Genomic DNA, 16,498 nt, shown 5'->3' with positions numbered 1-16,498 from the left:
GTGGGATTCACCTCTAGGTAAGGGTACAGAATTGCAGCCTTAAAAATTTACATGGCCTGCCAGGCAGAACTATGAAAGCCATGTGTGACTAAAAGGGGAAAGGGAGCCTATTTTTGATGCTATCTCCATTATCACCTCAATATCACCAGACCCAGTCTGGAGCTCCTATCCTTGGAGCATGGTACCAACTCTCCCATCATTCATAAACCTCGTGGGTTCATGCTTCTTGCCGCAGCCACATTGTTAGTGGCCTCCCAAGGGAAGTTGCTAGTGAAAGTATGGGACATTGCACTGTCAGAACATCTAAGTGGAGAGTCCTTAACTGTTCATTAAAAAGATATTCTTTATTTGACATGGTTTTTCTCCTATGTTAATCAAACAGCCCACTAAACCCCCTGTTTTATGGATAAACATGTGGAGAGACTTTATTGTGAACTGAATTGACTCACCCCCTTTTAAAAATGTGCGATAGTTGAATACTGTATTGTATTCTCAGTTGCTTTCAGGTTTTCCTCCTCAGTGTACAGTGGTACCTTGGTACTCAAATGGCTTGGCTCCTGAACAAATTGGCTCCCGAACGCTGCAAACCTGGAAGTGAATGTTCTGGTTTGTGAACGTTTTTCGAAAGCCGAACGTCTGACACGGCTTCCGCTGCTTCTACTTGAGTGCAGGAAGCTCCTGCAGCCATTTGGAATCCACGCCTTGGTTTTCGAATGGTTTCAGGGGTCGAACACTCCTGGAACGGATTAAGTTCGAGAACCAAGGTACCACTGTATCTTTTTTTAAAAAAATTCTGTATGCATTTGTATTCTCTCTCTCTCTCTCTCTCTGTCCAGGAAGAGCTTAAATTATCCAGTCGAATTCAGTGGACTTTAATTTGACTGTATTCCACCCTATTATCGCATCCTGTTTTTAAGTGGTTTTTCTGCTTTCATTCTTACTCTAACCATACGGAAATGTACAGAATCCTGAGCTTGAAACTGCAGGCCTGGGAAAATATTTTCAGGTTCCTTTGCATGGTGTCAGAAGAAAATATTTAGACATCTTCTTTGCTGGAAGATGGATATCTGTTTTCTTGAGTTCTGCTAGCAAAGAATCTAGATGCCCAGGTTTTTCTTGGCCCTGCATAGTGGACACTAGCATCTTACTGTGATTATGCTGTCTATTGATGGTATGTTTTTGTTGCTGTTTTATGGGTTATTGTTTGGCAGTTGAAGTTGTATACAATTAAGTTCTACTCACAGTAGATGCATTGAAATTAATATACCTACATTAGTTTATCAGTATATTAATTTCAGTGGGTCTTCTCTAAGTAGATCCAACATCAGAATCGTAGAGTTGGAATGGACCATGAGGGTAATCTTATTCAGCTCTCCACAGTGCAGGAATCTTTGCCCATTGTGGGGCTAGAACCCACAGCCCTGAGATTTAGAGTCTCATGCTTTACCAACTGAGTGATTATTATTAGTATACTGGATGCAACCTGGTTTTTGTGTGTGTGTTCCATGCTTTGCTTTACAACTTGGTAAGTCACTTGGAGATACTTTATATGTCAATATACTACTAATACCAGAACATAAGAAGAATCTGCTGGAGCAGGCCAGTGGCCTATCCAGTGCAGCATCCTGTTTTCACAGTGGCTCAACAGATTCCTGTGGGAAACCTGCAAGTTGCACTTCAGTGCAGCATCCTTCTGCTCACCCAGTAACTGGTATTCAGAGTCATGATAGTGGAGGTAGAACATAGCCATCATGGCTAATCCTCTTTTAAAGGATTAATCATACTATCCCTGCTCAGGATTCTGACTGCATTAGCCAGACATCCTCTGCACTTTAGTACTGGACAATTACAAGTGGCTCTGTATAGAAATAGTAAACCTTGCCAATGGGCAGATTGCCAACAGGGCTAATGGAGGGGGAAATGGGGTTCATAGGAGCCAGCATCAAAGTTCAAGGTGAACTATTCAGATTGGGTGCCTGTGAGATTCTGTCCAGCCCTGACAACCACACTGCAAAAGCAAGCCCACTGACCTTCATCAATCTGGGGGTTTATAAATGTCAGTTCATCCATGTATCTTACCCTTGCAAATAAGTCTGCACAATTTAATAGTCAGCCTGCTACCATATACCTGTATTAGTCATTGGTACATGTTTACAGTATAAAAGCACCAACTCCATTCCTGTTTGCCAGTGTTTTCCTTACCTTGTTTTTCTCATGGCAGTTCCTTGATGCTGCAGGTAGCCAGATGGCCACCTGATTTTTAAGCCTAATATATTTAACAGGCTAGTATTTTGGTAGTGCTGGTTTAATAAGGAAGCTGTCTTTTACTCAGAGAGGTGACTGCTTTGGCTAGGACCCAATCCCAAATTAATCTTTTTAAAAAACATGTTTAAAGTGTTTTTAGTTACTATGGATATTAAGCTTATCCAACAAAGTTCTAATGAACCTAAATCAGTCCTGTCCATTGACTTCAGTGGATCAGTTCTGAGTAGAACTAACATGGAATAGCACCGTAAGAAGTAGAGGCTATTTTTCATTTCAGCTGTAACACAGGAGTAGGTGATTGTTTCAGGTTCATCTTTTTTATTATTATTTATAAAGATATTTATTAAAGTTTTCCGAATTAATACAATAAGAAAAAAATGATTCAAAAAGAAAAAAGAAAAGAAAAACAAAAATACCAAAAAATAGAAAAATACAAAAATGTTAAAAACACATAAAGTTCACAATAGTTATTTTTCATTGACATATTTCCCCGACCTCCTCATACCTCCCCTTTTTGTATTCCAGTTCGATTATTGGTTCAGCAAATCCTTATCAAAATTTCTTAGCCTAATTCCACACCCTTTTTTTATTTATTTTCCCTATCCCTCATAACATTACAGCTGCAAACCACTTAGATTCTATCTGACAGCAATCTAACACTCATTAATTTTACAATATTTCTGTAAATAGTCCTTGAATTTCTTCCAATCTTCTTCCGCCGACTCTTCTCCCTGGTCACGGATTCTGCCAGTCATTTCTGCCAATCCCATGTAGTCGATCATCTTCAACTGCCATTCTTCCAGAGTGGGTAAGTCCTGCGTCTTCCAATACTTTGCAATAAGTATTCTTGCTGCTGTTGTAGCATACATAAAGAAAGTTCTATCCTTCTTTAGCACCTGTTGGCCGACTATGCCCAGAAGAAAGGCCTCTGGTTTCTTCAGGAAGGTATATTTAAATACCTTTTTCAGTTCATTATAAATCATTTCCCAGAAAGCCTTAATCCTTGGGCACGTCCACCAAAGGTGAAAGAATGTACCTTCATTTTCTTTACATTTCCAGCATTTATTGTCGGGCAAATGATAAATTTTTGCCAGCTGTATATCATTTTCATAATATTCTCTCTTAAGGCATTACATGCCGTAAATTTCGTGCCTGTGGTCCACAACTGTTCCCAGCCAGCAAACATAATGTTATGTCCTACATCTTGTGCCCATTTAATCATAGCAGTTTTAACCGTCTCATCCTGAGTATTCCATTTCAGCAGCAAGTTAAACATTTTTGACAAAATCTTAGTTTTAGGTTCTAACAATTCTGTTTCCAATTTTGATTTTTCCACCTGGAAGCCGATTTTCTTATCCAAATTATATGCCTCCATTATCTGATAATAGTGAAGCCAATCTCGCACTTTGTTCTTTAATTTCTCAAAACTCTGCAATTTCAATCTATGTCCTTCTTGTTCCAGAATTTCCCAATATTTCGGCCATTTGGCCTCCATATTGAGTTTTTTCTGTGCTTTCGCTTCCATTGGTGACAACCACCTTGGGGTTTTATTTTCCAATCCAAAATCTTTGGGGTTTTATTTTCCAATCCAATTTATTTTCTAATCCAGACATTAAACAATGCTCTCCTGACCATATGGTTTTTAAATGCTTTATGTGCTTTAACCTTGTCATACCACAAATATGCATGCCACCCAAAGACGTTGTTAAAACCTTCTAAATCCAAAATGTCTGTATTCTCAAGAAGCAGCCAGTCTTTCAGCCAGCAAAATGCTGCTGATTCATAATAAAGTTTAAAGTCTGGCAGGGCAAATCCACCCCTTTCCTTTGCATCCGTTAATATCTTAAATTTTATTCTAGGCTTCTTGCCCTGCCAGACAAATCTAGAGATATCTTTCTGCCACTTCTTGAAACAGTCCATCTTGTCCACGATTTGCAATGTTTGAAACAAAAACAACATTCTAGGCAATACATTCATCTTTATAGCTGCAATTCAGCCCAGCAAGGAAAGCTTCAAATTTGACCAAATTTCCAAATCTTTTTTCACTTCCGTCCAACATTTTTCATAGTTATCTTTAAACAAGTTCCCATTTTTAGCTCTCATGTTAATCCCCAAGTATTTCACTTTCTTAACCACAGTCAAACCTGTTTCATTCTGGAACCTTTCTCTTTCAATCAATGTTAAATTTTTCTCTAACACCTTGGTTTTTGCCTTGTTCAATCTAAATCCTGCCACCTGACCGAACTCTTGAATTAGTTCCAAAACCCTTTGAGTACTAGATTCTGGCTCCTGTAATGTTAAAACTAAGTCATCTGCAAATGCTCTCAATTTGTACTGTTTGGCTCCGACCTGTATACCTTTAACCAACCGGTCCCTTCTAATCATATTCAGCAGGACCTCTAGGACAGATATAAAAAGCAATGGGGAAATTGGGCATCCCTGTCGTGTCCCTTTTTCAATCTTGAATTCTTCCATAACCACATTATTTACAATTAATTTGGCCTTTTGTTCAGAATATATTGCACCTATACCATTCTCAAAACCTTGACCCACCCCCATACCCTGTAGGTTCTTTTTCATAAAACTCCAAGAGATGTTGTCAAAAGCTTTCTTCACATCCACAAATATCAGAACTGCTTCAGTGTTTATATTCACTTCTAACTTTTCCAAAATGTCAATTATGTTCCTCAAATTGTCCGATAGATGTCTTCCCGGAAGAAAGCCCGCTTTCTTCCTCCATCAACACTTTTTTCAGTCTTCAGAAATCTCCTCCATCAACACTTTTTTCAGTCTCTTAGCCAAAATGTCAGCAAAAATTTTGTAATCCACATTTAATAAGGATATGGGACGGTAGTTCTTAAGTTGAGTCTTTTCAGTCTCTGTTTTCGGTATTAGTGTAATATAGGCCTCTTTCCACGACTCTGGTGCCCTTTTCCCTCCCAAAATTTCATTGCAGACTTCCTTCAGAGGTTGTAATAACCACTCTTTCAATACTAGTGTTTCAGGTTCGTCTTAAATATATTTTGATATAGACAGATTAGTATTGACACTGCTTTGTCTTGGTCTGCTTTGTATTTGATGTGACCATTTCTGCATTGGTAAGTAAATCTTATACAGTATTGACTGCTATGGCCATGTTAACACAAAGCAGAAGGCTTTCCAGGAGTTGGGGGAACATAGCTTTTGGAGGGTTTTCTTAAGGGTAAAGGGGTGGGAGGAAGAGTAATAATTATAACAGCCTGCTGGATCAGGCCAGTGACCTGTCTAGTCCAGCATCCTGTTCTCAAGTGGCAATGAGTTGCAAGCAGGACCCAATTATAAGAGCACTCTCCCTTCCTGTGGTTTCTAGAAAATGGGATTCGGAAGCATTTTTGTCTAAGCCTTTATCTGTCACAGTTCTGAAAATTCACTCCCTCTATGGAGGGACCAATAAATTAGAACCCTAGAATGGGGTGATAGAGAGAATCAAGTTTGATTGGGTGGGCATTACCAAGGGCAGAGCAGAGTTAGCCTCTCCTCTATAGTGTGCCTTATTGGACCCTTTAGTTTATCATATGTAAGGGAGTAGCTGCCATTCATTCCCTCAGTGAAGCACTGAGCTTTGAAGACACTTGCGCCTCCCCCCCCCCTCAGGATAGGAGGTTTAGCCCTCACTACCAGCTTTTTTTCTTCCAAGTCCTGCAGTATATACCTTTATTCCTCATCCCTGACTGTAGCCAAGTTTTAAATGCATTTGCCCATATCCTCCCTACCTATATTCTCCCACCCCACTCCTTCTTTCCCCATTGTCCCCTTATAAGATGGGACTGTATTTTTTTGCCTATGAAAGTTTGTAAGGTACCATATATGTAGGTGACACTGAATATATTATAAGTAATAAGCACCCTCTCTTTCCACATGCCCACCTGTCACAATAATGGCTGGATTTTTTTTGCTGAAATTTTTATATCAATTAGCACAGGCTTTTAAAAGCAGCTCCTCTTGGAGTGCAGGATCAACCAAGTCCTGTGTGGGCTGCTCCATTGTATGTCCAGCATGCCTCATACAGCCTAGGCTCTAGAGGCTGAGAAAGCCTGGCAGGCTTGAATTATCTCATTTAGCTCTCTTTTTTAGTGATATTTGATCTGTAAATGCAGAAAAGCCCTTTCCCTCCTCTTTTGATGTCATTTTGTACCAAGCTGTCAAAGTGGATAGATTTTGAGTGCTTTTGAGGTATCACCAGTGCTGTATTGTTCTCTGTTTTCAACATTTGCCAAGCTCCACATTTCTTTGGTTTTGTCATATTGCAAGGAGGGCATCTCCTGATTTTTTTTAAAAAATCCTTCGTCCATTGGTGTTTGGGGCCAGTTTGAGTTTGGTGAGATACTTGCAGTTCCAATACTCATGTGACCTTTCTGATGTGGTGAGGAAGGCTCATGTCTTTGACTATTTTAAATCCAGAATCTGTACTTGCGTGTTTAAGGTGATAACTGGAGTGGAATATCAGAACTGGTACTTGGGAGCTTATTGGAATCCATGTGCCTAAATGCCAGTGGCTGCTGACGTTCTATAGTTTCTTATGTCTGCATAGAATTTAAACTGTTGATTATAGTGAATCCAAAATAGTTCTGCTGGTTCATATCTTCTTGCATGAGCAGCTGTGATGCCCCTGCAAAACCAGCATTACAATGTGCAGTAAAATGTATAAATAAATGCTTGAAGTTATTCATAGCTGCTTCAGTGGTTTTCTACTGGAAGTGGGACATAAATCTTAATAAATCTGTGCCAAGAGTTCAGTCCCAGTGGAATGTTAGCTTAGCTGTTGCAGAGTGACTTTCTTAAAGTGACCCCACATGTGGAAAACACATCAGAATGGCAGGCTCAAATTATTACTATTTTTTTACCAGGATGATACTGCGAATGAGATCCTAGGTTCCTAATAGATGACAGCCTTAGGGCTTATCCCCAAGAGAAATACAATCTGTAATAATTTTTTGGTAACTTACTGTGAATCTGTGCCAAAGGTAGCCAAAGTGATACCTTCTAGATATTGTTGGACTACAACTCTTATCATCCTGGTCCATTGGCCAGTGCTTTTTTTGAGGCTGTACACACCGGTACGCCATACCACCACCTATTTTTTCCTTGCCTGCTGCCGCCGCTTTTTTCATGGCAGCAAGCACAACCTCCTGGAAGTGCTTTGGCGCAGTCCTTTAATGATTGCCCATAGCATCTTCCAAGCAGGTGCTTGCCGATCGTAAAAAGGTTGCGGCAGACCCCAAGGTTTGACGTGACCCTTTTACAATTGTCAAGCGCCTTCCTGGAAGATGCTTTGGTGATCATAAAAGGGCCACACCGGGAGGCTGTGCCTGCTGCTGTGGAAAATGGTGGCCACAACAGGCAAGGGTGCAATTGGGAGAGGTGGGGGTGGGTGCGAGCAGGCAAACAGCAGTGGTATGGGATAGAAATAAAGCACTGCCATTGGATATGCTTGGTTTGCAACAAGATCTATAGGGCAGGGGTCAGCAAACTTTTTCAGCAGGGGGCCGATCCACTGTCCCTCGCACCTTGTGGGGGGCCACACTATATTTTGGAGGAAAAAAATGAACAAATTCCTATGCCCCAGAAATAACCCAGAGATGCATTTTAAATAAAAGGGGACATTCTACTCGTGTAAAAACACGCTGATTCCGGACCATCTGCAGGCCGGATTTAGAAGGCGATTGGGCCGGATGTGCCCCCCGGGCCTTAGTTTGCCTTAGTTGGCAGGGGTGGACAACTCCCAAGACACTGCAGTCTACTCACAGAGTTAAAAACTGGCAGTGATCTAACCCCTTTTTTGGGGGGTTCAGGTCAAAGTTGTTTAGCTTTTTTTAGGAAGGAGGAAGGCCCATTTTGGGGGGGTCTGGGTCAAAGTTGAGTTTTTTCAGTGCGGAGGTAAAATGTTGAGCTTTTTTAAGGAGAGCCGCAGTTGTTCAGCTTCTTGGGGGGAGCCAATGATTCACCAGTGATCTACCACAGACGTCCAGTGATCTACTGGTAGATCACGATCTACCTGTTGGACATGCCTGCTATGGGCATCATATTGGCCATCCTTTTTATGCCTTTGGGATCATTTTAGAAAGTAATCTGTAGTGCTTAACATATTGTTAGAAGGTAGTCTCTGATTCTTACGTTTGGGACATGCATCAGGCACCTTATCTTAAGTACAGATTTATTTGCACAATGTAGTGGTTTTCAAACTGTTCTTCAGGAACATGGGGCGATTCTTTGAGCTTATTGAAGAGGAACCTCCTTGGAGGTTGAAGGCTTTGAATGTATTGTCCTAGTGCGTCACATAATTGTGCTTGAAATGTTAGTCTCCCATACTCTAGTCAAGAAGACTTCAGTGAGGCAATTCTGAAGAAAACTAGTTGAGAATCACAAGTGGTAGAAATCCATTACACTGTCAGTTGCGAAGAGCAAAAGCTCTTTATGCATGCGGCCTAATGTATTTACGGCCTTCTGGATCGTGTGCATTAAAAAAACTAATCTTGGGTTGTCTTTTTGGTGCTGAGGTCGTCTGATAGTGCTATAGTGCAAGGTGGTTGTTGTTTTCGGCTTTTGAATGCAAAATATGAACAATGCAAAAGCAAATTATTACAGATTTTCATGCAAAATTCCCAAATAGATATTTCCCCCTTTTTAGTTGAACTCCTTAACTGATACTGTGGTTGTACTATGTTCTTTTTTTTAAAAGAATCTGCCAACACATTTCATGCCACTCTCTGTTTAAAAACAAGTGTATAGTCAACTATTTTTCTAGCATAACACAAGTGCAGCATGTAAAACCATTTGTAATGTTTGTTTTGGAAACCTGATGACAGAAGGCACTGCCATGGACTGCCATATCTGGACTGTAGCGATTATTCTTACTTAGTGAGAGGATTTTCCAGAGCAGACTGTTCTCTCAATATCTACTTAGGCAACAGTGAAAGTGAGACCAAAGCACACAGTCATCTTGACAGTATTTTTTTTTTTTAATTCCCCTTGGGCTTCCCATTTCACTGAATTCAAGTATCACTTTTATTCATGCAGCCAACTTTTAAACACTTCCAAAGCAACACAGGATTGGTGTCTTGTGGTTCTGGACTGTAACGGGCAGACGTACAGGTGAACGTGGGAGATGGGGATTTTTTTTTTAAAGCTGGGGAGTGGGAGAATGCTTAGCTTATGGAGCCAGGGCTCAGTTTTTTTTGTCTTTCAAATGCTGAGGCCCCACCAGAAGTGGTCTTACAGTGAGGCAAGGCAGATGGTGAGTTTTGAGCACTTTGAAGGGTTTTGGAGTGAAAGACTCCAACCTCACCTGGGGTAGAAAAATAAATCCTTGCTCCCATAAGTTTCAGCGGGGCTTGAACAGGAAGACAGTATCCTTTGAAATGAATAGTGGCACAGTAGAGCTTTAGCACAGTTCCCACACCATTTCAGTGGAGAACCTGCTGTGGTCTTCCCAGTATATTATCCTGTATATTAATTGGTGGAGTGGGGCTAGGCAGATTTTGGATTTTCAGCTTCAAGCAGCCAGACATTTTGAGCTAGCTGGGGCCCCCAGGATCACACATGTTTGTACCCACTGTTAGTCCTACTCTCTACCTACCCATTGAAAAAAATGGACATTTGACTATCTTAGACCCATTAATTTTAGAGGGTCATCTCTTAGTACAACTTAGTTGGATAGAAAATCTGATGCGGTAAAAGATGTGGTAAAAATGTGGTAAAACATTTGACCTCCTGGTCAGCTTGAAATGTTTTATGTGGCTGGTTGATTTGTTGGATTTTTGGGGTGGGGTGGGTGGGGGGTCTTGGTTGAGACAGTGGAGAGTGCACAGTGTCTTACTTTTCTTAAAGGCTAACGCTTCCATGAGGATAATGTAATTACCTGAAAGCCAGGAAGCTATTGCAGCATTGAGCCCATTTTTCTTCTTTCTGCTCTCCCTTGAAGAAAATGCTGAACTGCTTAATTCATGTACAATTATTTTTGAGGTGTTCAGTTTTGCAGCTGGGTTCCCTGATGCAATTATACTTGCAAAAACTGCTGCTTCATTCCATATCTTTCACACCCAACTTGATACTTGGGCTGCTTCAGAATTACATTTTTATTCTCTTCACTTTTTAATTTCTGGAGAAGCCAGGTATTGAATCATTATGTTGCTGTTGCTGCCTAGATTTGATAAACTGAACCTGACAGGTTCCCTAGCTTCTAAGTTAAAGGGGTGAGAGGGTGCTTGAGGTTGGCATATCCCAGCTAATTCTGCCAAATCATGCTAGCCACTGTGGTGGCTCCAGGTTCATTCAATCAGTGTACCATGGATTGACTGAACACAGTGTAACACTTCCTTGTTCATGGATCTCATTCTGTTTCTCCTTCACAGCAAGTCACCCAACGTCTTGCTGCCCTCTTTCAAAGATGGTGAAGCTGGACATTCACACGTTGGCCCATCACCTCAAGCAGGAACGGCTCTATGTGAACTCCGAAAAGCAGCTGATTCAGAGATTGAATGCTGAGGTGCTGAAGACTGCTGAAAAGCTGTATCGCACGGCATGGATATCCAAGCAGCAGAGGATTAATTTGGACCGGCTAATCATAACAAGGTAACTGCTGGTACATACAGAAATAGAAATGCTAATATCTGAAATTGGACAGTGCTTTGTGCACTGAAACACTGCAGAAATCACACATTGCAAATGTAAGCTTTCAAGTTGCACAGAACTTTTGAGCAAGCCTAAAGAAAACATAGCTTTGAGCTGAGTCAAAGGGATGTAATTGGGCGTGTATTTTATAGCCCTCTTGCAACCACTGAGAAGACTTGTGTCTTGAGTTGGTGGCTGTCTCTTCATAGATGGGACTTTGAGATCTTAATATTTAGGAGATTCTCTCTAAATGTGTGTGTGTGTGTGGATATACTCAGCAAAATTAGGATGTTTCTCTTTCCATTGATTTTTTTTGTGACTTTGAGAAATTAAGATTTTGGGTGATCTAAATGGTTTCTATATATATATATTTATATTTTCCTAGCGCGGAAGCTTCACCTGCTGAATGCTGCCAGCATGCCAAGGTCTTGGAGGATACACTGTTTGTGGATGGGTACAAGCAGTTGGGCTTTCAGGAGACAGCCTATGGAGAATTCCTTAACAGGCTGCGTGAAAACCCTCGCCTTATTGCATCGTGCCTGGTTGCTGGAGAGAAGCTCAACCAGGAGAACACACAGAGTGTCATTCACACCGTCTTCACCTCCATCTATGGCAACTGCATTATGCCAGAAGACGAAAGCTACCTCCTCCAAGTCTTGCGCTACTTGATTGAATTTGAACTCAAGGAAAGTGATAATCCCAGACGGCTCCTAAGGAGAGGCACCTGCGCATTCAGCATTCTGTTCAAACTCTTTTCTGAGGGGCTCTTTTCAGCCAAGCTCTTCCTCACTGCCACTTTGCACGAGCCCATTATGCAGCTGTTGGTTGAAGATGAAGACCACCTGGAAACCGACCCCAGCAAATTGATTGACCGCTTCTCGCCCACCCAGCAGGAGAAGCTCTTTGGGGAAAAGGGCACAGAAAAGTTCAGGCAGAAAGTTCAGGAGATGGTAGAATCCAACGAGGCCAAGCTTGTGGCCCTGGTGAATAAGTTCATTGGCTACCTCAAGCAGAACACCTACTGCTTCCCACACAGCTTACGGTGGATTGTATCCCAGATGTACAAAACGCTCTCGTGTGTGGACAGGCTTGATGTCGGAGAAGTGAGAGCCATGTGCACGGACCTTCTCTTGACTTGCTTCATTTGTCCTGCCGTGGTCAACCCAGAGCAGTATGGGATTATTTCTGATGCCCCAATCAATGAAGTGGCAAGGTTCAACCTAATGCAGGTAGAAGCAGGTCTTCAAAAATATTTTTCTCTCTCTCTCATAGTGTTGCTGTATTAGTCTGTAGTACCAAGAAGAAAATAGAGAAAGGTGTTGTGTCTAAGAAACAAAGTGTACTTTAAATTTTTTTTGGGGGGGGGCAGGTTAGGCATTCTTGATCCTCTTTAGCTCAGAAAGCAGACTTGTGGATGAATGTTGTCAAGAGGAATAGTGCAGTAAAAATTCAAAGGTAATCCAGAAACTTTGCCCCCCCCCAAAAACCCCTGTACCAACCTGGTGCTTTTGCAGGTTTTTTGGACCATACCTTCCCTCAGCACAGTTGTGCTGATATAAATTGTAATTTAGAACACCTGTAGGGCACCGGGTTGGGGAAAGCTGCCCTGCATACCTTTTTAATCCATCTTTTTCCATTCTTGGTGCTGCGTCCCCCTTTTCTGCCTGCTAGTGGTGAGACCAGTTGTTTGCAGGCAGCCTCTTCAGCCTTCCTGTTAGCTGGTGGTTCATAGTTTTCTCTGGCCAAATGTTATTTTGTGAGCTGTTAGCTTTTCCTCTAGACAAAGTCCAGAACAGCTATGTCAGATGACTAGGAGCCAGAGAAGCAAATGCTACACAAACTTGAGGAAATAACTTTATTTTGCAGTGCAATTCCTTATTTAACAATCACATTCACATACAACATAAATACAACAATATAATACAGAAATAAAACATAAGGCCAAAATCTTGCAATATTTCCAATAAAGTAAAAAGTTTCTTGTACAGTACTTTACTATACAAGCAGATGGGTTTCTAACTTTTCATGCGAATGGCAAGGCTGGAGGGGAACTCCCACTGCTTAAAGCCACGCCAGAAGTGTGAAGAATGGCTGTCCTCATTTGTTGCAAGAATGAATGCTTACAAACCTTTACCCTAGGCCAGGGGTCAGCAAACTTTTTCAGCAGGGGGCCGGTCCACTGTCCCTCAGACCTTGTAGTGGGCCGGATTATATTTTAGAAAAAAAAATACGAACGAATTCCTATGCCCCCACAGATAACCCAGAGATGCATTTTAAATAAAAAGACACATTCTACTCGTGTAAAAACCCGCTGATTCCCAGACCTTCCGCAGGCTGGATTTAGAAGGTGATTGGGCTGGGTCCGGCCCTCGGTCTTAGTTTGCCTCCCCTAGGCTGTTTTCAGATTCCTACAGTTAGGTTGTTATTCATCAACCCTATATAGACTAGGACAAAAGTAAAATAAAATTTCTAGCTGCCATTATAATTTTTTTTTAGGGGCCCAGGTGCTTGAAGTGGCCTTTCCAGCCCTGCTTATATTGCAGATAGCTCAACTGTCATAGTGTGTGTCTTTCTTCTTTGCTTAAAAGAACTGGGACAGCATCCAAGTTGCTTTATTTTATTTCCAGTTGTGCTACCAGAGTATTTTTCATTTGTTGAGATAAGGTGATGTTGACTGTTATTTCTCCCAGTGCTACCTACCCCTGAGCAATTGAGCTCAAATAACCACTTTATTGTAAAAAGTTTGAATTTTTAGGAGGGATGTGGTTTTACAGTATCCATTACAAGGAAAGTGTGTGTATACAGTAGAAGGGATAGGTCTGTGTTTAAAAGATAATATACTTTACAAGGAGGATACTTTTAAATACACGACTGAAAAGCATTTGTTGTTTTGATGTTATTGTAAGCTAGGAGAGAACAACTTCATCGTACCCTTTGGGCAAAATCAAGAGATCCACCAATAGCCCTGCTACTTGGACTACCCTTTGCTACCTTCAGCGAAATTTACATTTTCTGGGTTGTTCCTTGCCTTCCAAGGACAGTTAGTGTGCCAGTCTAATTTGTGCCATGCTGACCATCTATAAAATGCTGGTGTTCATACAGCACCATCAATGTAGACAACACTTTGTGGAGAGTTCCTTGGACAGCATAGATCTCTGCTCCCAAGGAACAAGGTGGAAATGAGAGACGGAGCGGAGCTGTGAAGGGGAAAGTTACAAGTGCCTAAAGCTTTGTTACAGTTCTGAATGATGTTAAGAGGGAGAGGTGGTGTATGTTATACGTTTAGAGTGGTAGTTCTAGGCATGTGAAGACTGGGCACAATTGAAAGACACATAGACATTTCTCCTTTAGCTGGCAACTAGGTTAGTGATCTATTTGCTTATTTGTTTTGTGACCCTGGCCCTATTTGAGATAGTTTCTGGAGGTAAGAACTTTTTTGTTTTGTTATACCTAGCACACAACACCTTGTGCTGTTTAAGAAACTTCATGGATATTCAGGGTAGTCCTAGTTCTACAGAGCACACATCACACAACATATAAGCGTGTGTTACTTTTGCATTACCCATCCTGCTTTTGTGGGGGAGGGAATTAGCATGGGTGTTGCAGTGTAGAATGCATGAAGGCGTAAGATCAGATTTTGGTGGTCAGGTGTTGTCTAGTATTCAGAGAAGAGCAGGAATGGAAGAAGGAGGGACTTGTGTACAGAGCGAAGAGAAGAGCAGGAATGGAAGAAGGAGGGACTTGTGTACAGAGCGAAGAGAAGAGCAGGAATGGAAGAAGGAGGGACTTGTGTACAGAGCGATGCCAACCTGCTGTAGCTGGCCCACTAGTTTCTAAGCATTCACTAGATAAGCAGTCTGATCCCTGCAGCTGTCAGAGGCCTGTCCTTTATTTTTGGAATAGCTGGATGCCCACTGGTATAACTGTGTGTGTTTTCTTCTCCCCCCACCAAGAATTTCTTGCTTCTTTACTCATGAAAAGGGCTGCAGTTGAAAAATGAATTGTGGTACAATCTTTACACCTGTTTCAATTACAGCCTTCTGCTTTGTACTGTAGAATTCAATGCCTCCTGTAGGCACACAAATGGACACTTTTTGATATTGACCTGTTATCTTCCTGCTCCTGCAAGGTCCTTGTCATACTAGGTTTCCTGTCTGTGAATGCCCTCTGCAGGAGAAGCTGACACCCTGCAGTTCAGCAAGTTCAGCAAGACGCTAAAGACAAACTGGGATTTTGTGTGTTTATATAAACATGTTTATGGGTTCAGTGCAGGTTGATGGAAAGATGCTTGGTTGGTTTTGATGGACTTTTGGTTCATCCCAACTCTAGATGATAAAAGCTGAGATTTTCATGGATGTCATATTTATTGCCAGATGATTATTACGTGTTTATGTGAAAACCATCTTTTGGCACCTGTTAAGTATGGATGGAAATAGAATGAGCAAGTTTAATTCAGGCTGGGAACTGTGGCTTAGCAGATAAATTAGTTTGCAAACATTCCAGGTTCCCACAACTGTTCTTGCCCCTGAGGACTCAGCTATACAGCTGCAAATAAAACGTTTTAAGTGGAATATACAGTGTGACACCAGATGGTGATGGTGAGCTTTATGGGAAATTCAATGTATTTTTAAAAACACTTTTTAAAAAAGCATTTTCAGAACAGTTTTTATATGTGTGTATGTTCCACCTGAGATGAAGCAAAGCTACAAAGTTTTTGTAAGGGAAATTGAAGTTCTGTATAGGCATTTTGCTGTGGAACTTTTCCATGTAATTGTTTTTAATTTTTGGAAAGAAAATTGTTGTTGTAATGTCTCAGACTTTGTGCAAGCTGAGTATGAATAGTTATTTTTCATCCAGTTTCAACTTAGAGGGTGGAGGCGGCTTTCTTTCTTTGTGGTAGTATTGCAATCCTGTCTTTAACTTGTTTCTCATTGTTAGGTTGGGAGACTTTTGCAGCAGCTGGCCATGACCAGTTCTGAAGAAGGAGACCCCCGCACAAAGAGTTACCTGGGTAAATTCGATAAAGTAAGAGCCAAAGCTATTGAACTTGTATCTCTGTGCATGCCAGTGTTTTTCTCAATCTGTATAATTTTGGAAAAGGCACCTGCAAATAGACTTTTGTTATGACTGTGAAGAGATTCAAGTGAGCAAATTGCAACCTTAAGAGGAAGTAGCAAATGGCACTTCCCCTTAATAGAATCTGTAGTGTGCAAAAGCCACTATTAAATGTAAATGAGTTTCAAGGAACCTGTATGAAGTGTGCTTTGGCATATATTGGTGGCTTTTTTCCTTAACTATTAAAAATGTAGACCTGCTTCTATTCTTGCTGCATGTTTAAAATAATAATACTGTATAACAATTTCAATTTCTTACCTGCCTTTCACCATAAGTGGAGAACCAGTGTAGTGTAGGGATCAAGAGTGCTGGACTAGGACCCAGGAGACCTGGGTTTAAATTCCCACAGAGCCATGTAGCTGATTGGGTGTGATCTTGGGCCAGTCACTACCTCTCAGCCCAACCTACATCTCTGGCTTGCTTTGGGGATTAAATGTGGAGATGTAGAACTATGTATGCCACCTTAAGT

The 16,498-nt window shown here is 41.3% G+C and overlaps 1 protein-coding gene across 11 annotated transcripts in view; it reads left to right on the top strand.

Moving 5' to 3' along the window:
- Positions 1-523: 523 nt before the first annotated feature.
- Positions 524-16,498, top strand: part of GAPVD1 (GTPase activating protein and VPS9 domains 1) — a 49,838-nt gene continuing 33,863 nt past the window's right edge. For 5 of the 11 annotated variants that reach the window (XM_053374346.1, XM_053374345.1, XM_053374344.1 and 2 more), the window contains exons 1-4: positions 533-764; positions 10,656-10,875; positions 11,300-12,143; positions 15,853-15,939. In XM_053374346.1, the coding sequence (XP_053230321.1) occupies positions 10,691-10,875; positions 11,300-12,143; positions 15,853-15,939 (1,116 nt within the window). In that variant the 5' untranslated portion in view covers positions 533-764; positions 10,656-10,690. Of the gene's footprint in view, positions 765-10,655; positions 10,876-11,299; positions 12,144-15,852; positions 15,940-16,498 lie in introns of all 11 variants that reach the window. The other 6 variants (XM_053374348.1, XM_053374353.1, XM_053374347.1 and 3 more) reach the window with 4 other exon arrangements.

This window comes from Podarcis raffonei, chromosome Z (genome assembly GCF_027172205.1).
Source record: "Podarcis raffonei isolate rPodRaf1 chromosome Z, rPodRaf1.pri, whole genome shotgun sequence".
Taxonomy (NCBI): domain Eukaryota; kingdom Metazoa; phylum Chordata; class Lepidosauria; order Squamata; family Lacertidae; genus Podarcis; species Podarcis raffonei.
Note: the sequence above shows the minus strand (reverse complement) of the source record. Positions and strands in the feature narration are given on the sequence as shown.